Source organism: Anomalospiza imberbis, chromosome 5, assembly GCF_031753505.1.
Source record: "Anomalospiza imberbis isolate Cuckoo-Finch-1a 21T00152 chromosome 5, ASM3175350v1, whole genome shotgun sequence".
NCBI lineage: Eukaryota > Metazoa > Chordata > Aves > Passeriformes > Viduidae > Anomalospiza > Anomalospiza imberbis.
Window position 1 is genome coordinate 57,547,426 of NC_089685.1, and position 23,653 is coordinate 57,571,078.

A 23,653-nucleotide genomic window follows, 5' to 3' on the forward strand; every position below is an offset into this window, starting at 1 on the left:
GTAAGCATCTTGGCAAACAGTGTAATGGTTGGTGGGGTTTAAAGAATATTCACTAAGAAATTTAGTTGTGTAAAGAGCTGAGCTAGGACTATCCCTGTCCATACTGATCATGGAAGTGGGTGCACAGCTGTAAGAAGGGATGGCACCTTAAGTAAAAGCTGAAGAGTCAACTATTAAAAAGGTAGCTGAATTAGTGGAGTATTAAATCTGTCCTTGAAAACCCAAATAAATGGAAGTTACTCAAATGCAAATTGTTTGTACAGACCTACTGTATTTTTTGTTGATTTTTTTTGTTTGGTTGGTTGGGGTTTTTTGTTTGTTGGTTTGGTTTTTGTGGGATTTTTTTGTTGTTGTTTGGTTTTGTTTTTTTAATTTTGGGGTTGCTGCTAAGGGCAGGAGGGGGGAATCAAAACCTCTTATCAAAATAGTGCAGGATATGATAAAACTGTGACTGTATTTTAAGTGTGCTGTATGTGTGTCCCCCACACCTACTCCTTTCAGGCTGCTAAAATCTGTCCATCACAACCCTTCTAAGTTTGGGATTCCAGAAGATAAACTAAAGCCATTTGAAAAACTGCTGTTAAAACTGGAATGCCAGTTACTTGATGGAATGATATTTCAGGTAATGAACTTAATATTCCCCAATATGATAGAGGAAGCTTACATGAAAGCAACACTCTTTTCAGAATGGTTGGTTTGTTTGTTTGTGTTTTGTTTTTATTCCGGTTACAGTGATGGGTGAATTTGGCTCTTACATCTGTGCCTGGGAGAAAAAAGGCTCTGTTGTAAGATCCTTTCTTGCTCTTCTCTTGTGCTTGAACTGTGCCAAGCTTTGAATGGTAGCAGTAAATGCTGACTGTTTTGCTGAACTGGGGAAACACAGACAGCTTGGCATTAGGACTATGTATTATCAGAATTCTGCTTTTGTCCACATAATAGTGAGCAGGTTTACATAGCATAGGTCTTTATTTTAGCTGCAAATTAAATAGTTTCCTCAGTAATTGTTAAAATATGTTAAGTGTGACCTGTCATTCCTTGCATACAAGACAGGTTGCTGTCATTAGAGACCACTGTGGTGGGACATACCCCTGAAATGTGCAGGATGAAAAGGATTCTATTACATTTTCTGTACAGTTAAATTAAATGTGTTCATACAAGAAGCCATTTCTTTAGAAAAGTGTATATTACAGACATTGAAATGGGATGTTGTGGCATAGTGGGCAGAGAATAATGTTGTTGAACCTGGTCAAAGCAGAATCAGTTGCCCAGGTTGTGCCATTACGTCTTAAATGGCATTAGGGAAAAAGGGCTTGTTCTGTAAAAGCCTTCAGAAAGGAAACTGTAGGTAAATAATTAATCACAGTTTGGCTTATTCTTTCAAAGGACATTGCTACCAGCTATCCATTTTTCATGTTGTATTTCCCTAATGCTGCATAAGTACAAAGATTTCATTATAGGTTTGAGACATCAATAGGATTTGGAAATTTCTCCTCCTGTCCCTCAAATGCCTCTTCCTAACAAAAATTCATTAAAAACATTAGATGCAGTTCTAATAAAGAATTTCTAATCTCTTTGGCAAGTATGGAATGTGTCTCTGCTTTTTGACTGTCGTGGGGTTTTGGGAGCTTTTTTAAACTGCCAGCAGTAGTGTGGGATTTCATGCTGCAAGGTCACGAGCCACATCTTACAAGCAACTTGTGTGATAATATTGATTAAAGGACGGTTAGTAACACATTATAATGTGATAATGAAATATGCATCTAGTTTCTTAGCACTAGCTCATCAAATGGCTTCTTTAAAAGTGCTCCTTAAAGGAAATGGAAAAATAAATAAAATGGGCGTTGGAATGTCAAGTATAAGTGTTTTAATATTTTCTGTTTTTATACTTAAAAATGTAAGCATAGTTAAGATCTGTATGTCATAGAAGGTTAAGGCCTACTTTAGCTTAGTCTTAAATCAGTGTGTTCTTCCAGTATTCTCTTGAAAACCAGTACTCTTTCAAGGTCCAAAACTCATGGCATTATCTTGATATATTGATATTTTCCCCCCCTTTTTATTCAGGCCTGTATTGAGCAACAGTTTGATTCTTTAAATGGTGGAGTGTCAGTGTCAAAGAACAGCACATTTGCTGAAGAATTTGCTCATACTCTTCGTACAGCTTTCTCAAACGTCGAAGCCAAACTTGGTAATGCAAGCTCATGCTTTTCCTGCCCGCTTCACTGTTCCTCAAATTGTTTATATTGTTTGTGTGGGAGTAAAATTCACAAGGGTGTATTTTTTTCAGGTGAACCTTCAGAAATTGACCAGAGAGATAAATACGTGGGCATCTGTGGCCTCTTTGTACTGCATTTTCAGATTTTTCGGACTGTAGACAAGAAATTTTATAAGTCATTATTGGATGTTTGTAAGAAGGTAAATGCTTTATTCTTTTGTCCTTCAGTAATGAAGTAGATCATTTCCTGAGTTGCACAGTGTAGCACGGACTTGGGAAAAGAAAGAACACAAAAAAGTCTGAAAAGAGAGTTAAGGAGTTAAGAATTTTCTACTTTTCATAACTCCCCCTGCCATTTTCTTTTAAAGATAATCTAAAATTTGTGCACTCGCATTGCGGCAAGGTAAAATAAACTTGCCATTTCTATTAAAATCTTTCTTCTCTACATTAATATGGCACTGAAGACAAAAATCTCTTTGAGTTATGAATACTCTGGTGCTGAATAAATGCTGTGGGTTTTGACCATGACTAGAAACATTTGTTTTGGAAGACCTCAAAGTGCAGAGTTGACTGGGATGTTTTCATATTGGATGGCATGAAGAAATTACTAAATTCTCTAATATTGTTTAGACTCACTGAGAGTGATTATAATTTTGCCCATGGTGTCCTTAGTGAACATCTAGGGAAACTTTTTAAACATCAATGTAATACTCCATAGAAAACAATTACACAGAAATAAACTGAACTCTGTTAATTGTGTTTGTTGCTACTTGGTAGTATTTCCCCCTTCCTTTTTTTTTTTTCTTCCCAGGTACCAGCCATTACATTAACAGCTAACATTATCTGGTTTGCTGACAATTTTCTGATTCAGAAGATTCCAGCTGCTGCCAAACTACTGGACAAGAAAAGTATTCATACAGTTAAAACACAAAGGGAGAACTTTCTACAGCAGAGGGCACAGTCACTTACCAAGTATGCATCCTAATACTGCCTCATGATGCTATTTGGCAAATAGTTTTTAAGCACGTGGGCTTTTTCATTCAGTGTAGTAGCATCTTGTGTGGTGTCTCTGTGGTGTTAGTCACTTGTTCCACTTCACTGCAGCAGTGTGTGTGTGTTAGTGTTGCTACAAAAATTTTGGTCAAAACTAAGCTGCTTTTCATATCATGCTTTCAGAAAAATACATAGTATTACATCAAAATAACAATGTTCCTGGCAGTTCTAAATATATGTTTCAGTTACTTCTGTTTCCATATTTTCAAATTCCCTTTTGTTTTTTAAACTAGTGTCTAGTAACCTGGGCTGCTTTGTTTTCTACTAGGGCTCTCTGCTTTCTATGTGTTTATGGAGGTAAATAGCTAGTAGGCTGATAGTGGAGCTTTCCTTTGCTTGGTGATGATACTTTCTTTGCAAGCATCTCTTTCTTTGTGACTGTTTTTATTGCTTGTTTAATGGTCTTTGAAATTATCTGTATTTGAAGAAAGCCTCCCTTGTTTTGTGTACTGCATGTAGTGTGCAGCTCACTTCTTTGTCTTCTAAAATTGCTTAAAGATGAGATGGAATATTTTTAGCTACTAGTCTTAAGAACAAGTATCCTGCATAGGAAGATAACAGGACTAAGGTTTCAGAACAAAACAAGAAAGTGGAAACTGGTGTCTGTGGAATGGCAATAAAAACTTATATTTTGCACATTGTCTTCCAACCTGATATGCAAGTGGCAGAACTGTGAATTGGAGGGGAGGAGGGAAGGGGAGAAAAAGCAGCTCTGTGCCTGATTCTCTGACAGATTATTTTCACTTCTGCCCTGTTTCTTTTTCAATCCACTTTTTCCTGGCCCTGATTCTTTCCTGGGCTTCAATTGCTAGATAGGGCATAATTACACTGATGCTTTGCTTCTGGTCTTGGGCAGTGGTATAAGTCTTAAGGTTAAGAAAAAGTTCAGAAAAACATCTTGGTATTCACATACATTTCCTAGAAATACAGAATCATTTAACTTGGAGAAGGCCTGAAGGATCACTAGTTGTAACTCAGCAGTGCCAAGTTCACCACTAAACCGTGTCCCCAAGGCCCACATCTGCACATCTTTTAAATACCTCCAGCAATGGTGACCCAACCCTTTCCCTGGACAGCCCGTTCCAGTGCTTGACAGGCTGTTTGGTGAAGAAATTTTCTCAGTCTTCAATCTAAACCCCCTCTTGTGCAACTTGAGGCTGTTTTCTCTTGGCCTGTCACTTGTTACTTGGGAGAAGAGCCCAGACCCCACCTCACAAAAATCTGCTTTCAAGGAGTTGTAGAGAGCAGTGAGGTCTTCCTGGGCTTCCGTTTTCTCCAGGCTGAGCACCCTCAGCTCCCTTGCAGGCCTTATCCTCCTTCCCCAGCTTTGTTGCCCTACTCTGCACGCACAGTTTTGAGGATATTTTAATAAAATCCAGATTTTTCATCTGCTGATTTGAATTGTGCAAATAACTTTTTCTTGCTTGTTTACAAATCCTTGCACTGCCTTTGATAATTGGACTGTTCCCTAAATATGAGGACTCTTCTTAAAAGTGTAATTTTTGGTAACAGCATCAATGACCTAAATACTTTCCTGCTACTACTGCTGGAAGAAGTTGTATTACAGTGTCACAATTCTCTGTTTAACTCTACTTAACCATTTATTAAAACTAGTGTAATTCACCCAGATAAACTTCTGTGGACTTATGTTACTTAAGAACAGTCTGGTCTGGCATTGATGTAATGACAAGTTATACTTGTTTGTGTGTGTGTGTGTGTGTGTGTGTGTGTGCAACAAAAATTCCAACTGGGATGAAAAAAGGTAGCACCAGTGTTGGTCCAGTGTTTAAAAGCATTTTCTAACAGTTTTATGTAGCCTTTTAATTTTAGGAAGTGTGGTATATGCACTGCTAAGAGGGCCACGTGTCCTCTTGAAAAGTAGATGATTTTTGACTCATTGTACAGACATAATTGGCAGACTAACTAATCCTTACCTGTAGAGAATTAAAATGTGAATGAATATAGGGTTCTGATACTTTTAAGAAGGTGAGTAATTTTGGGGACTGAAGGTTTAAAATATTTCCCTTGCAAGACCTAAAGTTTTGGAAAGAAATAAGAAAATCTTCATAATCTTCTTAGTTGAAGTGATCAACATTGTCTATTTCCTTCCCCAGAGATATGCAGTCATATTATGTTTTTGTGAGCTCGTGGATGACAAAAATGGAATCTATCTTGTCCAAGGAACAGCGCACAACAAAGTTTTCTGAAGATCTTTCTAACCGCTGCAATGTCTTCATCCAGGTTTGCAATCTTTTAATGTGGTGACACAGCAAACTGATGCTTTGGTGCAAGTTGTTGAACATAAAAAGAAATCACAGGAGTTCTGTGATCATTGGTGTGTCATTTCACCATTTTGGAATTCTTATAAAGCTTTTAATGCCCAGTAGTCTTCCAAGAAAACCTGTAAAAGTCATTTTGATAAGGAACATGGGGAAAGGGAATCTGACTAAATATTCAGTGGGTAGAATTTTGGATTTTTCTCTTAATATAGGAAATCAAGAAAGCTTCATCTTCTCTGTAGTGAAGGTTTTGAGTTTCTTTCCTTTTAAGCCATGAGGTACTTACAGTGAACTGAACCAGTGACTATTTAGTTTTATTTAGGACAGTACATACTCCCAGTAAAGGTTTTGTGTTGTTTCATTGTGCTTTGCGTAGTGATGGTACTTCATAAGAATCTCACTACGTTCTGATACAGCTGTTTTTCCTTTGGCTTACAAACAGCATGTAGTCTTAATGTAAGATGCATCTTATTTCTGAATTTATTTTTTACTGGTTTTTATAAATATCTATCTGACAGAAATTTGATGAGAATAGGTGTGTGAAAGAAGCATGATCCTGAATTTTCTTTAGCTAAAGATAGGCATGTACTAGGACCTGTGGTTTTTACATTTAAATTAGTTGTAGTGGACTTAAAAATTTGCTCCATACTGAATTGAATTTCCTACACCACTTACTGTCTTCTCCTAGTCTCCTTTTCTTTTTTTATTTTTACTTTTTCTTTGAAGTACGTTTAATAATTGTTTGTCATGTTGTATATAATCAACATTGTGTTTAAAAGCTTAGCATATATTGATGTAGAAATGATTGGTATCTTTATTATGGGATGGACATTTCTATTTAGAAAGTGTGAAACTGTGTAAATACTGTCAGTGTATTTGTTCCACAGCATCTGGAAGGTTTAGATTGTTTTTATGATGGGATGTTTCTTGGTGAGATGGGAATTGTTTGATGGATTGGTTTCCAGTAGATTGAAATTATTAGACCTTTGAGGCTCTGTGATTTGACTCACTGTTGATCTTTGACTCTCTGAACCGTGTTTTGATCTTTGACTCAATAAACTGTGTTTAATTGGAATGGCTTTAGAAGAGGTCATAGGCAGTTTCATGGTGTCTGCTAGTAAAAGGGTCTCATTCAGCTTTGGGATCCCAGGCTTGCCTAGTGTAGTGGAGTGGTAGGCTCTGTTGTGCAGGGGCAAAGATCTGTCATGTATGGAGCAGAACAGAGAACACTTATTTTATTGACATATGGAAATACTGATTTTCAATTTTTCTTCCCCTTGTATTCATTTTATTTTTAGGGTTTTCTTTATGCATACAGTCTTAGCACCATCATTAAAACTACAATGAATCTTTACATGTCAATGCAAAAACCTATGACCAAAACCTCGGTAAAAGCCTTGTGCAGACTTGTGGAGCTTCTGAAGGTAGGTCATTGGATGAAAATTATTTATTTCACGTAGGAATTACAGAGAACATGGACCAAACATGCCATATTAAAAAAAAGAAACTGATGGGAAGTGTCTTTGCATGCATGGCCTCTTGTTTGAGAGTGGTTTGGTTAGAGACTGGGTTAGGGAGGTTAGGACTGGGTTGGTTGGTTTGTTTGTTTTTTTTGGTTTTTTTTTTTTGTAGCTTCTAACTGGCTTCCTTAGTTGATGTCACAGAATGGTTGAGGTTGGAGGGGATCTCTGGAGATTGGTCCAGTCTATCCCTGCTCAAGCAGAAACACCTAGGTCCAGTTGTCCAGAACTGTGTCCAGATGACTTTTGAGTATCTCCAAGGATGGAGACTCCACAAGCTTTCTGGTCAACCAGGCTGTGACAGTGCTTGGTTACCCTCATACCCTCATAGTAAGGAAGTGTTTCCTGATGTTCAGAGGGAAACTCCTGTATTTCAGTTTGTATTCATTTCCCCTTGTTCTGTCACTGGGCACCTCTGACAAGAGCCTGGCTCCATCTTCTTTGCACCCTCCCTTGTCATTGTATTTATGTACAATGATAAGATCCCCTCCAAGCCTTCCCTTCTCTGGCTGAACAGTCCCAGCTCTCCCAGGCTTTCCTCACATGTGAGGTGCCCCAGTCTGTGAATTACCTTCATGGCCCTTGGCTGGACTCTCTCCAGTGTGTCCATGTCTCTCTTGTACTGAGGAGCCCAGAACTGGACCCAGGACTCCAGATGTGACCTCACCAGTGCTGAGCAGGGGAAGGGTCACCTCCCCTGAGCTGCTAGCAAAGTGTTGTCCAGTGGAGCCAAAGCTACCATTGGCCTTTTTGGGACAGGGGCACATTGCTACCTTGCATTCAACCTGCTGCCCCAGGAAAGGACCCCCCAGGTCCTTTCCTTCCAAGCTGCTTTCCAGTTGGGTGATTCCTGGTATGTACTGATGTGTGGGAGATTGTTCCTCCCCAGATGTGGCACTTCACATTTCTACTGGTATTTTTTTCCAAAAAGAAGATACTCTTTTTCAGGATAACTTCAGAAAGCAGTGGTGAACAAAACTTAAAAAAAAAAAAAAAAAAAAACCCAAACCAAAACACAAAACTTAGATCAGTGCTGAAACTTTTTTATGCTCCTGAATAGTTTTATTTTCTTGGTTTCTAAGGGTTAATTGTAACTGCTAGTAACAGCACATTACAAAATGGAAAGAGTCTGTATTTGCAGTGTGGATGAGTCACACAGCTTAAAGCCAGGTTCCAAAGGCAGCAGTTTTGGTAACTACATGAACTAATGTGTTTTGGGATTGACTTCAGGCAATAGAACATATGTTTTACCGACGAAGCATGGTTGTGGCAGACTCTGTGACACACATCACTCAGCATCTGCAGTATCAGGCTCTTCACTCTATCTCTGTGGCCAAGGTATGTAATCCAAGTTCTAATAATTAATCTCCCTGTCTAAGTATTTTTAAAAATGTTAAGTTTAATTTAAAGTATTTTTTATATTTCTTCATCATCTGTAGTATAATGCTGTATCATAATCCGGAGATGTCTAAACTTTCCAGTAATTCCAAGCTTTTTCCTAGAAAACTGTACAACACAGATGGTTACCTGGTTTTTGACCAAGAATGGCTCCACTCTTTCTTTAAACTGCTGCATCTCTTATCTTCTTCTTGTGTTCTTTTTAGATTTTATTTCTAGTGAATTTTCACAGACTGACCTTTGCTTACCTCTTCCTGATGCACATTCACAAAGCAATCTGTTGCAGGTCTAAGCAAAGAGGCTGTTATTTAAATCTTTGTCTTTTTGGCAAAATTGCAGTACATGATGGCTTACAGGAGCCTACCGTGGGCATGAATTCTCTGTTTCACTGTGGGATAAAATGGCTTCTTTTGCTTGTCAAAGCTTTCATTTCAAAATTCAGGTCAAAGGGGAAAATGAGACTTTACTATGCCTGTTCTGATGTATTGTTTCATCACATTCAGTAGCAGAGTTACAAAGGATGTATGCTATTGTTACTGGTGCAGCTATGAAATTTCCTTTATATTTGGCTGTAATCTCAATTTATGTATCTGGCATCTCTATATTTTCTAGGGTAAACAAAAAAAAATAGTTGCATCTATAAAAATTTATGTACAGATATATATATATATATATAGCAGGAGTAGCTATATATATATATATATATATATATATATATATGTAGCAGGAGTAGCATGAGCTGAAGAATTTCTAAACTTCAAAGTTACTAAGCAAAATTGTATATCTTCAAACACTTCATACACATATATATAACTTTAATAAACTTTTCATATTATATCTGTAATTACATTGCAATTAATTTTAAGTGAATAAAAATATGCTAAAACTTTTGCATTGAAGGATATTGAAAACAACACTTGTGTGAACAGTTCTTGATATTTTGACTGCTTATCAGAAAATATGTAAAAAGGCAAATGTTGGTAAATAGAAGGCTCCATTAGTATGACTTAACCTATGTTCATGTTGGCTGCACATATCCCAAGAGTATAGACAGGTAATATCACTGAATTGGCAGAGTAAGTGAATCTGGATTCAGTTAACTCTGTTCACAAAACATAACTTGTTTGCAGAAATACTCAATTTATGACAAGTCCTCAAGCTTTGGGAGAAGTAGTAAGCTGTTGCTTTTGGGCTTAGGTAACTTTTCTCTGAATTCTTGTGTCTTTTTGGCATCAAGAAAAGGGTGATTTCTGATAAAAAGTACAGTGAGCAGCGCCTGGATGTCCTCTCTGCTCTGGTGTTGGCTGAGAACACCCTCAATGGGCCAAGCACAAGACAGAGGCGACTGATTGTTTCCCTTGCACTGAGTGTGGGAACACAGATGGTAAGTGCCATCATTGTTCCAGCCCTTCATTTGTTTGGTGCCTTATGGTGCCACTTTGTTGAGTGTCTTACGAAAAAATACCAGCTTGTGATCTCATGTTTGTTTTCTTTTTCTTCATTTCTACAGAAAACATTTAAAGATGAAGAACTTGTTCCCCTTCAGTTAGTCCTGAAAAAACTGGACTTGATCAGTGAACTTACAGAGAGGTAAGCAGTGACAGCAGTATATGGAAGGTAGCATAATGTCTTGGAGGAGCTGGATCCTCACTGTGTGAATGGCAAAATCTGGTCTCTGCATGCTGGTGGTGACTTCTGCATGTTTTGTAGACCAGGAATGAACAGAAGGAATTCCAGAGTTAAGCCAGAAGCTCACTTGACTTTGGGCAAGTCATATTTCACCTGGCTGTTGATTGTTTAGAAATTCTGTGACTTTCTTAGATGACTTGGTTTTAGATAAGCTGAAGTGTTCCCCTTAACCCAACCCCAAAATTTCTGAGTTAGTACCAGTCTGTTTGGGAGATTGGGCTGCTACTTTACATGTGAACCATGTTTTACTGCTGCTGTAGTTTCTGTGCACCCTCAAGTTACATCATGCAGGCCATTTGTAAGCCAGGTGAATATCTGGGTTCCATGCAGTTTTTAGGAGAGAGGCAAACACCATTAGTGATTGACTCATGAGATACAACCTGTCTGCATTTATCCCAGGGTTTTATCAGGACTGGCCTGTTTCTCCTTTAACTTACAGGAGAAATTTAGAATATATGTTTGATCTGTAGGCTACTAATTGCATGTAATACAAAAACAGTTATTTAGGACTTTGCTGTAATGTAAGATTTAAGTCTTTCACAGACTTAAGTTAATACCTTTTATTTATAAATAGGCTAGTGGAAAAGAAAAGAATAAGTTCTTTAATAAAAAACTTTCTTCTGAAGGTCAGTGCATCTGGAACATTAAAGTAATGGTGTAAAACTTAGGCTTGAAATGCATTTGTCTTTAGTTTAAACACACTCACTTTGTTAGAAGAATGTTTTTTTCCAAATCTGTGTCTAACAATTAATCTTTTATTCCAGAGTTAGAGCACAATGCGACTGTTGTTTCTTATACTGGCATCGAGCTGTCTTTCCAATCTATTTAGATGATGTCTATGAAAATGCAGTGGATTCTGCCAGACTACATGTAAGTAATAATGTTACAACTCACTAACTGTTGTGACAGATTCAGATGAAGGGATGATAAACCTCAGACTGAAGCTCTTAAAGAAAAAACACAAAAAGCAAATCCCTGACTACTACTGAGTTAGGCATTTCTTCTGATTGTGGAGGATATAAAAGCAATCTTTGTTCCATCTATTAGATTTCTTTAAAAATCTCGGATTGCTATTGTTAATGCTGTGTCTGTCTGTCTCTTTGTTCCTCTCTTCTAATTTGAAGTGAACAAATTTCTAATTTGAACACCTGCTAGACTTGAACATTAAAAGCCTTTGTTCCTCTTTGTGGTTACATATTTCTAAAGCAGATATCACTGTGTTCAGTGATTCTGTGTTGGATAGTTGTTCTGTAGTTTTTTCCACCACTCATCTCTTCTCCCCTTCTGGAAGTAATGTGTACTTGCTGCAGATGTGAATCAGACTTTGGCATGATAATCCTGATAAAAATCAAACATCTGTTCCGGGGTTGTATAGTACTGAAATGAATAAAGTGAAAGTAATTCCTGATTGAATAGCTAATAATTAGGCTCTTCCAGTCAGTAGCAAATAATACCTCAGATTAAGGACAAGACACTTCAGTAGGGTTTATAAAGTCCATTTTTAATAAAAAGACTAGTGATTCTGGGTTTTGTTAGCTTTGAACACTTTGAGGTGGTGGTGACATACCTGTCTGTTAATAATATGCATTTTTAAATAAGTATATGTTTAGTGCACTACGGGACTGTGTGCCTGCTATGATGCATGCAAGACACTTGGAATCTTACGAGGTTCTTCTGGAGTGCTATGACAAAGAAATCATGGAAGTGCTCAATGAGGTAATTTGTTGTGGTTGGGAATTAAACACACGACTGTGCTTGAAATATCTTTAGCTCAGATTAGCATCTATTGTAGCAAATGGGATATGATCTGTAAAAATAGCACAGAGAACTTTGGTGTGAAGTGTTTTAATAAATAAAAAATTCTGTTTGATGGACAATTTTGCTTATTTAAGACTCATGTTTAATGGTATCTGCGTTGGCTGGGAACATGAAAATATTGCATTCAAAATTATGTAAATTAACAAAACCTCACTTACAGATTTGGCTGTGCAGACAGAGGAGTGCTTTTTGTCAGATTAGCATCTGTTTGGATGAATGCCTAAAATAAATGCTACTGTTCTTAGTGTGCATGCATGGCTTTTAGTAGTGAAGGGTCTGCAAATACAGATGGCCTCTTGACTGAATTATTATCTAGAATTATGAAGGAGGTTTTACAAAGAAAATGCAAATTTGGATTTCCCAAGTCTTAGTTTTTAACCTTTGAAATATGCTTTTTATTTGACTAGACAAAACATTATGTATTATTCAGAAAATCAGACAAAATTTCTTATTGCAAGACTCTTCCTCATTGAATTTGTTCTTACTATTTAGAGAGGTAGCCCTAAGCTTAGCTTCCCTTGAAACGAGAAATGAGAATACTTGAGTGTAAGTAGTGTTAAACTCGCACGTGGAAGTTTTAGTCATGTATAAAATAGCATTAGGTAGGTAAACCTTTACGTTTTCTGAGCTGTGTAGTTTTTTCTTGCTATTTGTAGAACAAGAACAAGGAAATCAGTATCTTTTTGTTTCCAAGTATTTATTCACTTTGACTTGTGTGGCCCTACCAAAGCAAAGCTTTCTTCATTAGTTTAATGAGTCTTACTTATATCTGTGGAGAGAAATGTTGATTCTGCTAAGAGAGCATTGTAAATGGACACTGAACATGACTTTTTATTTTGTGCTTTGTTTTTTTGTGTGTTTGTTTGGGATTTTGGTGGGTTTTCCTTTTTTAAATTTTTTTAAACTTTCTTGAATAGCACTTGCTGGACAAATTGTGTAAAGAGATAGAAAAGGACCTGCGCTTATCAGTTCACACTCACCTGAAGCTGGATGACAGAAACCCCTTCAGAGTTGGCATGAAGGACCTGGCTCACTTCTTCTTTCTGAACCCAATACGTTTTTTCAATCGGTTCATTGACATAAAAGGTGAGGAGTTCTACATTTGCTTGGTTCTGTTACTTTCATCTCGTATACTTTGGCTTTGTATATCTTTTCACTTCTTTCCACACTTTCCTAACTAAATAGGTAGCATGATTTTACTTCATCCTTTGTGTTCACAGCTTATGTAACTCATTATTTGGACAAGACCTTCTACAACTTAACGACCGTAGCCCTTCATGACTGGGCCACCTACAGTGAGATGAGAAACTTGGCAACCCAGCGCTATGGTTTAAGTATGACTGAGGCTCACCTTCCCAGCCAGACTCTGGAGCAGGTACAGTGCCCACAGGGCACGAATAGAATTTAGACCATTCCACTGTCATAGGCCTGAGTCACTGAAATGAAAGTATCCGAGAGCAGAGAACTGTTTGGAAAAAGTGACCTTTTAATGTCTGGTTGAATTGTGAGGCAGGATCTTTATCTTCCTTTGGAGTTCACACTGATATCTGTTAATGTCATGTTGGACTTGAATTGTTCATTTCTTAACGTAATGAAATGAATTGAGTATGCAATGTCAGAGAATGTTCTCTTGGAAATTCAGTGTCAGCAGTTTGGCAAGCAGTAGATCCAGACAGCTGTTAAAAGTTTGGAATGACCTTTGAGCGGTGGGTCTTTTTCCCTGGTTTATTGCTAGCTTTTCAGTGAATTCTGCTTAGTGATCATCAGGAGAAACTATTTCACAGGCTGGAGACTGAGGACTTTGGGACACCTGTGAATTAGATTCTAGGAGAGTGACTTAGAGCCTCCTAAAAGCTGCTAAACATGGTGACATTAAAAATAAAGTTGTAGTGTCATTAAGGGTGAAGATATTCACTGTTACAGGGTCTACAGATTGCATAGTTCTGAAGAGTTTCCTTCAAGAGTTTATTATCTTGGATGTTTTTGGCAGTTTGCTTTATTCCCTCATTTGGGTTAACACATTGGTGAAGGCTCTTAGAATTAGTCCCTTTTTTTCTAATGTTCCTGATGGCTCTGTCTTCCTAAGTTGAAAGAGGGCATAGAACTAAGAACTTCAGCTGTTTTTTTTGGCATAGAAGTGCTGTAGATCAGTTTCTGTTTCCAGCTTTGGTTTTCTCTTGGCCATATTTGATCAGCACATTGTTACAAAGAATTAAACAATTTCACAACATTAGTTTCATAACATTCATTCTGGTATGAGCTTTACTTCAAAACAAAGACACCCCACACTTCATAACCCCCATCTTCAAAAGCCTGATAAAATCCCTGGCACAACTGGAAATTGGGTATGTAAATTAAATAGTCATCTCTAGGCACAGTGATAATTAAGGGACACCTTAGGGGAAATATTGTAAATAGTTCTAAAATTTATATTGTAAATAACAAACCAGAGTCTTTTATACAGGTTGGGTTAACAGTATTGAAAATTAGCTAGTTCCTTATTTCTCTGTAGACGTCTATATGTCTGTAGGAATCTCTAAGGCAAGATTGTATATTTTAGAATCTGAAAATGGATACATTTCAATTTTTAATTCTTTAAATTGTTTAACTGCACCTTGTGGAAAAGGCTGGAAAATGCCTTACTTTCAGGGGAAGCTGGGAAAAAACAGGCAGGAGTGCAAATGTTAAAACATGGGCTGAGCTGCTTTTTTGTCCTCTTTTTTCTCCTTACAGACACCGAACAAAAATTAAGATGTTCTTCATTTTGCAAAGAAAACCACTGTTTTCTAAAATACCTTCAAATAACTGCAGAAACAGTATTTCTGCACCTTAGCAGTTAGGCATGTCAGTAGTTCTTGAGAAGTTTTATCATAGTAATTCTCAATAAATAATATTGTTTCAGGGTCTGGATGTTTTGGAAATCATGAGAAATATTCATGTTTTTGTATCCCGCTACCTCTACAATCTGAATAATCAGGTAAGGTATAAACCACACCTTCCTGGCATTTGGCTTCTATTTGAAGGGATCGTGAAATGCAGAGTGGAGTAAGAAAATCCCAGGCTGAACATGCATAGTGAGAGGCTATAAAAAATTGATGCTCTAGAAAAACATCTTGGGGGATGCCATGGGTTGGTCTTGGAGAATGTTGTGTAGCATATTTTGGAAATGTTTTGCCAGTAGGATCACTACACGTCAATTTTCTAGTGAAGCTAGAAGGCAGCAAGGATAATTGGCTGCTCTGTAAGAACATACTAAGTCTGTAGCGATTTTTGAGCTTGAAAAATGTGTATCTGAAAATGGGTTATTGGAGAAATGAAGCAGTGAATGACATGGAGAATATGGACAGGGAACAAACCTTTGGGGTTTCTCACAATGTGAGAATGAGATGCCCACCACAAAAATAAGCAGCTTCCTGAAAGAAAAGAAGTACTTTTTTTCATAACTTATAATTCAGTAGTGGAACTCATTGCTGTGCTGTATGTGGAGTCAAAAGTGCAAACAGGTGCCAAAAGAGTTTAGACTACTTAATGTAGGATATAATCTCAAATATGGGAGTCTTCAGTGCAACATCTGCCTTAGAATTGTTGAATCACAGGTATGTAGAAATTGGAAGAATTTATCAGGTGACGTTCATTGTGTCCATGCTGTATTTTCTTGGTTCTTTCCCTAATCACCAGTTACCAGCTGCTCTCAGGATATAGGCTATTTAGATCAGTAATTTATCACAGAACCAGTTTTGGGTACTTAACTTTTATTTTTCCCTCTCTGCCTCCCAGATCTTTATTGAAAGAACAAGTAATAACAAACACTTGAACACCATCAATATCCGACACATCGCTAACTCAATTCGAACTCATGGAACAGGAATCATGAACACAACAGTGAGTATCTTTTGCACTGCTGCTGTTGGGTCATTTGTTTCTGATGGTGCACAAAAACCTCCTCCTTGCATTTCCTAATAGTTTATTTGGTTATGCAGTTTTAATAATGCAGTAATAATGTTCTGTGTGAATTAATAAAACAAGTGAGTTATTGGATGTGGCACAAATCAATATCACAACGTTTTGAGAGTGTTGTCATTTCCAATTACCAAAATGTTAAGGAAGAGATCTAAAACCACATCAAAGGAGAGATAGATGTTCTGGTTGGACTGTTCTGGACAGTATGCCCTGATTTTCTCCTTATTGACACTTAGTAGGCAGCTACATTTGCTGCAGTTAAAGCAAATCTTGAAAAATGTAATGTTAATTTTTCTGAGTTCTTCTTGTAATTGTTATGCTTAAGAAATACCAGCTTTTCAATCTGCAAAATAAAGCTACAGACCTCTCATCATTTGTTGGAAAAATGAATTCTTATTACAAAGCTTTTAATGATGTCTGAGGTGTAGGTGGCCATTTTAACCAACCAGAGGTATTTGTCTCTTTGCAAGGCAAATGCAAAGACAGGCATTGTGTCTGCTACAGCAGGAATTAATCAAGTTTGTATCAGTATCAAGTTTGGGTACAGTGATAATGGTGTTTTCATGTCAGTGCTTTCCAGTCTGCTGCTTAAGTTCTACCTTGTTGCTGTTTCCTTTTTTCTGTTCTTCTGGCTCTATTAGAGAAAACAAAAAAGAAAAGGAACTTGCTGAAATATTGAACCCACTCTCAAGTTGTTATTTTAGAAGTGGAAATTACTGAAAATAAAGTTTTAATGATTTCTTTCACTTTCCTTCTGAGAGTGGGAGAGAGGGGACTATCTCAAAAATGCTGCTACTCCCATTATTTTTGGTGATGTAGATTTACTCACTTCTGATTGTGAGTTAAGTTGTTTTTGCAGGCATGAGAAGTATTGAGATGAGAAAGTATTTTAGAAAACTTTTTGAGGAAGTGAAAAAGTTGTGTCAGGAGGTTATGCAGATTCTACAGACTGAGGAAATGGATCATGTCTGCCTGTTTCCACTTGATGCTTGTATTGTTTCAGAAGGGCAGTTAGAGGATATTCCAGATAAACTAATGGCTGTGTAGGGCAGGTGATCAACTGAAATACTGACCTTGTCCCTTGGTCCTTTCCTGGAAGAGAGTAGGCATTCCAGGAGAATGTTATTTCAATTTTCCTTATTCTTTTAAAACAGTGAAATTAAAGTAAGTTGAGAACTTGCATTAGAAGTTACTCCGGCATGTGGTGAAAACAGGGTGTTAGATGCCTTTGTTACTTTGCTAACTTTCTTGATTTGACTGTTTTTTTTCTTTTTGCCTTCTAGGTAAATTTCACTTATCAATTCTTGAGGAAAAAGTTTTACATTTTTAGCCAGTTCATGTATGATGAACATATCAAATCCAGACTTATCAAAGACATCAGATTCTTCAGGGAAGTCAAGGATCAAAATGATCACAAGGTACAGTAGTATTTGAAGGCTGAAGAGTAATTGTTTAAAAGAAGTGCTACTTTAATGTGACTGAAGGTGCACCAAACCATAACACTGCTGTTATTTAAATGTGTATCCCCAGACCAAGGGACAGCTTTTCTCCTGGCAAAATGCAGTGTTACCAATGTCTGTATTCAGGAGAGCTTTGTTTCATTTCTGTCTGCTCTGTAAATATGGAGTTGGCTAAAATCATTCTCTCAGTGACTTAAGGATGATTTGATGGAGTTGTAGTCTGTTCTAGGAGGTTCTAAACTTCTGCTCAACTCATGCATAACAGTTTTCAGTTTTGAATAATAAGCTTACTTGAATGGAATCCAAAATGCTGTGGTCATGTAGCACTCATTCCAATATGTCAGGATTTGGGAATGAGGGTCTGGTTTTCCATCCTAGAAAATTGTCTTAAAAATGGGAGAGACAATGTATTTAGTAAAATAGACTTCTAGCTTCTTTGCATGTCAAGTGCTTATTTGTTTTAGGAATACTTTCTTTTTCACAGCAAAACTATTTCACTTCTCAGCTTGTAGAAGGGACTTGGTAAAATGACTCTTATGAACTAATACAGACAAACAGGTGTATAATTTATAAAAAAACAAAGCCGTAAATGTCATGTAAAACTACATTACAAAAGAATTTTATTGATGTGATGAAAAGTTTTTTTCTAAGGGTAGGTAATTATTACATATAATTAATTTGTTTTTCTAGTATCCATTTGAAAGAGCAGATAAATTCAACCGTGGCATCAGAAAACTTGGAATAACCCCGGATGGCCAGAGCTATCTTGACCAGTTCAGACAACTCATAAGTCAAATTGGTATGAAATGCTATCTAACCTGTTATAAATGTTAATAAATGGAAGAGAGCTTCGTCACCTACATTTAGCTGACATATTAGCTGAGGCTAAAGTTAGATTTAATTGCAGTCAGATGGAAAGTAGTTCACTTGTAGCCCATGCTAAGTACATGTTCTCATCTAATTACATAGAAATGGCCTTTGCATGTCTTAATCTAAAATACAGTTATAGCTTGCATAGATTCCTGTTCCCTTCTCAGTTCTTTGTTATGGAACTGACTTTTACCTATGTTGAATGTATTTCCTACTAAAAACCTATTAGTGTTAAGTTCATGTATTTCAAAAATGGGCCATAAATCCAACTGGAGTATCCTTGAGTGATGCACAATGTGACAATGATATTTTCAGCCACTGATGCTGTAAATGTGCAGAACTGATCTGTACTTACAAGTGATACAAGCTCTTTCCACTGGGCACATTAAACAAAGTGAACAGAATGTTGCTTGATGATGCATTTTTATTTATTTACATAGACTTTTGATTTAACTTCTATAGGGTTCAATTTAACTTCTATAACTTAGCTTTCAGAGCCAAGTTCTGCGCCAGAACTACATGACAACTTTAATTTACATTTCAGAGCCTATAGGAGCTATGAAGAGTGGGTGTGTCTATTTCAGTAATTATAAATTGCTTCCTTGTTTTTTCTTGTTTTTTCTTGTCTTTAAAGGCAATGCTATGGGTTATGTACGAATGATAAGATCTGGTGGACTTCACTGCTGCAGTAGTGCCATTAGGTATTTCTACAAATACTTCATTTTTCTCTTAGCTTCTTCTCTTCCTCTTGCTCTCTATTCTCCCTGATATTCCCTATGCCCTTACCTGTTCCCCATAAATTTTGAAAAGCTCCATTTATATGCTTTCATTTAAGTGGAATTATTGAAGACAGTGCTGGATACATTCATGGACATATGTCACTAAAAATAAAACAATTTATATGGAAAAACATGGCAAAAGAGTTAATAGAATGTACACATTAGTAAGACAGTATAAGCCAGCAATTTGTGATGTTAAATAATTTCAAGGGTGCATTAAGGAAAAATAATACAAACCTTGAGGAACTTGAAAAACACATTCCTTTCATGCCTTTTTCTGTATAGATTTTGTCTATTTATGATAGATTTTTTTCTATTTATTGTCTATTTATTCAGTTTATCAAAGGTCATTAAAACATAGTAACTTTTACATAATAAGAAATTGTTTTCTTGCAAATAATAGTAAACTTAGAGTTATCAAGAGTATCAAGTGCCAGAGAGAGATGATAGCCCAGTAAAAACAGAAGTAGAAATAATGATGTGTATGTGTTTAGAAATGAGGTTAATAATGCCTGGTTGAGAATGTATGACAGATATGACATAACTTGAACTAAGTAGTTCAAGCCCAGAAGATTAAACTAAGTAAATTATAAATTAGAGTAGATACTTCAATGAATACAGACAGTTGAGCATAATCCTAACAAAGAGTAAGTTTTCAGGTTTGTTCCTGATCTGGAAGATATTGTTAACTTTGAAGAGCTGGTGAAAGAAGAAGGACTCTCAGAAGAAACACAAAAAGCAGCAAGGTACACTAGCATCATGCTTTTGAGGTCTGGGGCAGGGGTAGGATGAGAAAATTGTCATTTTATGTTTATAAATGCAGCTATTAGTTATTTGTGTGTGTGTATGTATTAAAAGTTCTGCTGCCTTTTAGCAAAAACATTTGTTTCAAAGCAAAGCAAATAGAAACAGTTGTTTTGAAAATGTGAAGTAGCATTGATAGTAACAGACCTAGAACCTGATTTCTTGAAAAAATCCTTATTTAAAAGGTAACAAGCTTTCCTCACTGTGTGCCTGAGCTCTACTTCTAAAGTTTTCAGGGTCTTAGATAAAAAAGATGGAAGTGTTGTATTCATAGGCCTTTTTTTGAGACAATGAAATCAAAAACCACTATTCGAATGGACTGTAGAGGGAGGGTACTCTCCCAAATCGTAAATTGTGGATGTAGGCAAAGGGCAAAGAGAGGATTGTCATCCCAAGAGGTGGGTAAGCAAAGGGATTTCCAGCAGAACCAGGTAACTCATTGCTCATCCCTTGCAGGCAGCTGGACTCTGTGCTCAGTGACCTGACACGGAACTTTGCAGAGGGAACAGAGTACTTCAAAATGCTGGTGGACGTGTTTGCCCCCGAGTTCCGCAGCCCGAAGAACATGCACTTGCGCAACTTCTACATCATCGTTCCCCCCCTGGTGAGTGCCTGCATTGCACCGGGGCTTGCTTCAGAAGGGTCTTGTCAGGTCAGGGCTGTGTTTAAGTGTTCTGTATTAGACTGTAGTATGCATGTATGACAATGCCTTGTGCCATTTGTGAGTCTCCTTGTGATTCCAAGACAGCCTTTCATTCTTTCAGACCCTCAATTTTGTGGAACATTCGATCAGTTGCAAGGAGAAGTTGAATAAGAAGAACAAAAGTGGAGCAGCTTTCACTGATGATGGGTTTGCCATGGGTAAGTTTCGACACCCTCACTAGCCTTTGGGTAAGCCAACATGATGGACATTTGCAAGAAAAGTTTTGTTTAACTTTGTCGGTTCCCGTAATTAAAAATTCCATAATTTATTTGGATTTATCTTTGCTTCAGCACAATGGATTTGAGGGTTATGGTTGTGTTCAGAATTTCCTAAACATAGAACAGGTGTGTCTGGGAGCAGACAGTTTTAACATACATTGGAGCTTCAAAATTTCTATCCAAGCTTGTGGTTCTCATCCAGATGAGAAGGAATGCAAGTATTTGGAGAAGTGATGTTTTTAAAAAATTTAGGCTTCTTCTTTATTGTAATTTTTCCTGATAGATTAATTGTAAGTTAATAACAATTTAAATTATATTTGCATGGAATTATCCACTTAGGCTCATCCATTAAAGACATTCACAAAATGTTTTGCAAATTGCATGTTGACTTTAGTACATGGTTTGTTAATGACTAGGTGTGGCTTACATTCTGAAGCTTTTGGATCAGTACCAGGAGTTTGATTCTCTGCACTGGTTCCAGTCTGTTAGAGAGAAGTATGTGAAGGAAATAAGAGCAGTAGCTAAGCAGCAGAATGTGCAATCCACTAATCAAGATGAGAAACTACTACAGACTATGAACCTCACCCACAAGCGACTGGAAGTTTGTTTACAGGTACAGCACGGGCCTGGTTACGTGTTCTGGTAACAACTTCTGTTCTGTATTGGCTTCTGCACTTACTCATCACAGATCATATAACTGTTCTGATGGAGCTCATTGAGAACCAAATCCACAGCACTGTCTACAGCAACAGTGCAAAAAGAGCATGAAGACCTGAGGTATATGACCTGGAGAGAATGTAATTAGTTTTTGTGATATTTGAAGACCTGTTTCACTGGAATTCTTTGTCCCATGGAGTTTGTTATAAGAAGTTTAACCAAAACAAATTCTCTCCTATTTAAGCACTTATGGTTTAGTTGCATTAGATTTCAAAGAAGACACATAACACTGTGAACCCTCAGAGCTGCCTGTGTGTTAATTCTGAGCTTCTAAATTGAATGATGTATTAACTATCAAATGGAGGAAAAGTGCATTTGAATTTTGGAGCACAGCAGCTCAGGTTTCATCTGTGGTGTGTTGCTTTCTCTCTCCTGATTGAAGAAGCCTATGCGACAAATCTGTCAGTGGCTATTTTTACAGCCTATGATTACATTCTGTAATGTCTTGTTGGAATAGGTAAGGCCCTGTATATGCCTTCATGGTTCCCAGGAGTGTGCACTGTTTGGTTCTCTGTTAAAAAACCACATCACTGAACCTTGTTAGGACACTGATCAGCCTTGCGGTTGTTTAAACTATTGGCTTGCATGATTTTCCATGGGCAAGTTGCTCTAAGTTCTTACTGCAGCTACAAACCTCACTTTCAGCCTCAGTAGATCAGTGACAGATTTATTGCAGTGATGCTGCTTTGCTTAAGTTGCCCTTTAATGTAATTTGACATTTGCTTTGTAAAATGCATGTGAATAAGACAGGAAAGGAGGAAGATTTTCAAGAGCATTTAAGTGATTTAGATACCGAAATCTAGGAGCCTGAAATGCTCATGAAAAATCCCATTGATATTTGTCTACAAATTTGGGATACACTGATGTTCCTCTTTATCTTTTCCCTTAGGAATTTGAACTCCTTTATTTCTCACTAAGCAGTGCAAGAATTTTTTTCAGAGCAGATAAAACTGCAGCAGAAGAAAGCCAGGAAAAGAAAGAAAAAGAAGGTGAGTGAATCTTATATATAGAACATTTTGGCTAATGAAATTGTGTGCCTTAATAGAGGTTTTTTTCATGGCTGCTTTCTTGCTCATTGAGGTTGATTGAGTATTCCAGAGAGAGGTTTATGTGATTATGGATGGTTTAGACTCAGCAAGAAGAGCTCAAGAAGTCCTTCTTTGGAATAGGTGAATTTCAAGCTGGGCTTCTGGGGTATGGAAAAAAAGCAACACCACAGAATACCCAATTGATGAAAAAAGCCTGGGACAGGGAGAATTGCATACTTGCATTAATATTAAATTCAGTAACTTCAGCATCATACTTACCTCTTCAATTACCAGTGTTGACAATGACAGCCTTAGGTGGTGTTAAATAAAGTGGTTTTCACCTGTTGTACCAGCTGGCTTTCAACTTACATAGCAGATGATGCAGTTACTGTGGATATTCAGATGTTTGATGCTTGGTCTCCCATTAAATTCTGTATTCAAAGGGTAAGATTTTAATTTGTGGTGTAGTCTCTTACCTAGGTAACATTGGTGTTTTGCATTTCTATTCCTGGTTGTATATTCTCCCTCATGAATTCTGAAAGATTCTCTTTGAAAATTCTTTCCAAAGAAATGAGAATGCTTCTAAGGATCAAGATACAGAAATTCAGTTTGGTCACAAGTTATGTCGAAACTCAGGGAACAGTAGTGTATTAAAAACTGAATTGGTAAATAATTCTCCACTGTAGTTCTGACAGAGGCGGAAGTGACCTGTGAGATTATAGTCAATGGAGAAAAAGATTCTTTTTCTTCTGCACTAGAAAAACAGTTTGTAAAGAAGAATTCTTTTAGTATGAATTTATTTTTGATCATATTCAGTGAACTAGCTCAGAAAAATATTCAGTGTAAGAAAAAAAATTAAACAAATCCAAAGAACTCCAAACACTGTGGGAAGAATAGACACGCTGCTCTGGAGTTTGTAGGAGACCATTCTGGAGAACAGCAGCTAATTGTATTTTAGGTTAAATATTCTCTGTTGTGGTACCTGTTCAGTTCTTCAGGCAATGTGTTTTGCAGGGAGAAAAGTTGGAAATGCATACCAGGGTGGAAAGTTTTGAACGTGGTAATAATACCTATGCTCTCTACCATGATATTTGGACTGGGACTCTGAAAAATGCGTGAGCGTTGTATATGTAATTTTTAGACAA

General features: G+C 37.1%; 1 protein-coding gene across 4 annotated transcripts in view; it reads left to right on the top strand.

Annotated features, from left to right (window-relative positions):
• WASHC4 (WASH complex subunit 4) overlaps window positions 1-23,653 on the top strand; it is a 37,377-nt gene that overhangs the window by 12,324 nt on the left and 1,400 nt on the right. For all 4 annotated transcript variants that reach the window (XM_068191031.1, XM_068191032.1, XM_068191033.1 and 1 more), the window contains 23 exons: window positions 502-622; window positions 2,062-2,185; window positions 2,285-2,412; window positions 3,024-3,184; window positions 5,380-5,506; window positions 6,843-6,968; window positions 8,295-8,402; window positions 9,700-9,846; window positions 9,973-10,052; window positions 10,916-11,021; window positions 11,751-11,867; window positions 12,887-13,055; window positions 13,190-13,344; window positions 14,872-14,946; window positions 15,747-15,851; window positions 17,213-17,347; window positions 18,080-18,188; window positions 18,894-18,960; window positions 19,698-19,784; window positions 20,299-20,446; window positions 20,607-20,703; window positions 21,180-21,376; window positions 22,370-22,469. In XM_068191031.1, the coding sequence (XP_068047132.1) occupies window positions 502-622; window positions 2,062-2,185; window positions 2,285-2,412; window positions 3,024-3,184; window positions 5,380-5,506; window positions 6,843-6,968; window positions 8,295-8,402; window positions 9,700-9,846; window positions 9,973-10,052; window positions 10,916-11,021; window positions 11,751-11,867; window positions 12,887-13,055; window positions 13,190-13,344; window positions 14,872-14,946; window positions 15,747-15,851; window positions 17,213-17,347; window positions 18,080-18,188; window positions 18,894-18,960; window positions 19,698-19,784; window positions 20,299-20,446; window positions 20,607-20,703; window positions 21,180-21,376; window positions 22,370-22,469 (2,789 nt within the window). The remainder of the gene's footprint in view (window positions 1-501; window positions 623-2,061; window positions 2,186-2,284; window positions 2,413-3,023; window positions 3,185-5,379; window positions 5,507-6,842; window positions 6,969-8,294; window positions 8,403-9,699; window positions 9,847-9,972; window positions 10,053-10,915; window positions 11,022-11,750; window positions 11,868-12,886; window positions 13,056-13,189; window positions 13,345-14,871; window positions 14,947-15,746; window positions 15,852-17,212; window positions 17,348-18,079; window positions 18,189-18,893; window positions 18,961-19,697; window positions 19,785-20,298; window positions 20,447-20,606; window positions 20,704-21,179; window positions 21,377-22,369; window positions 22,470-23,653) is intronic.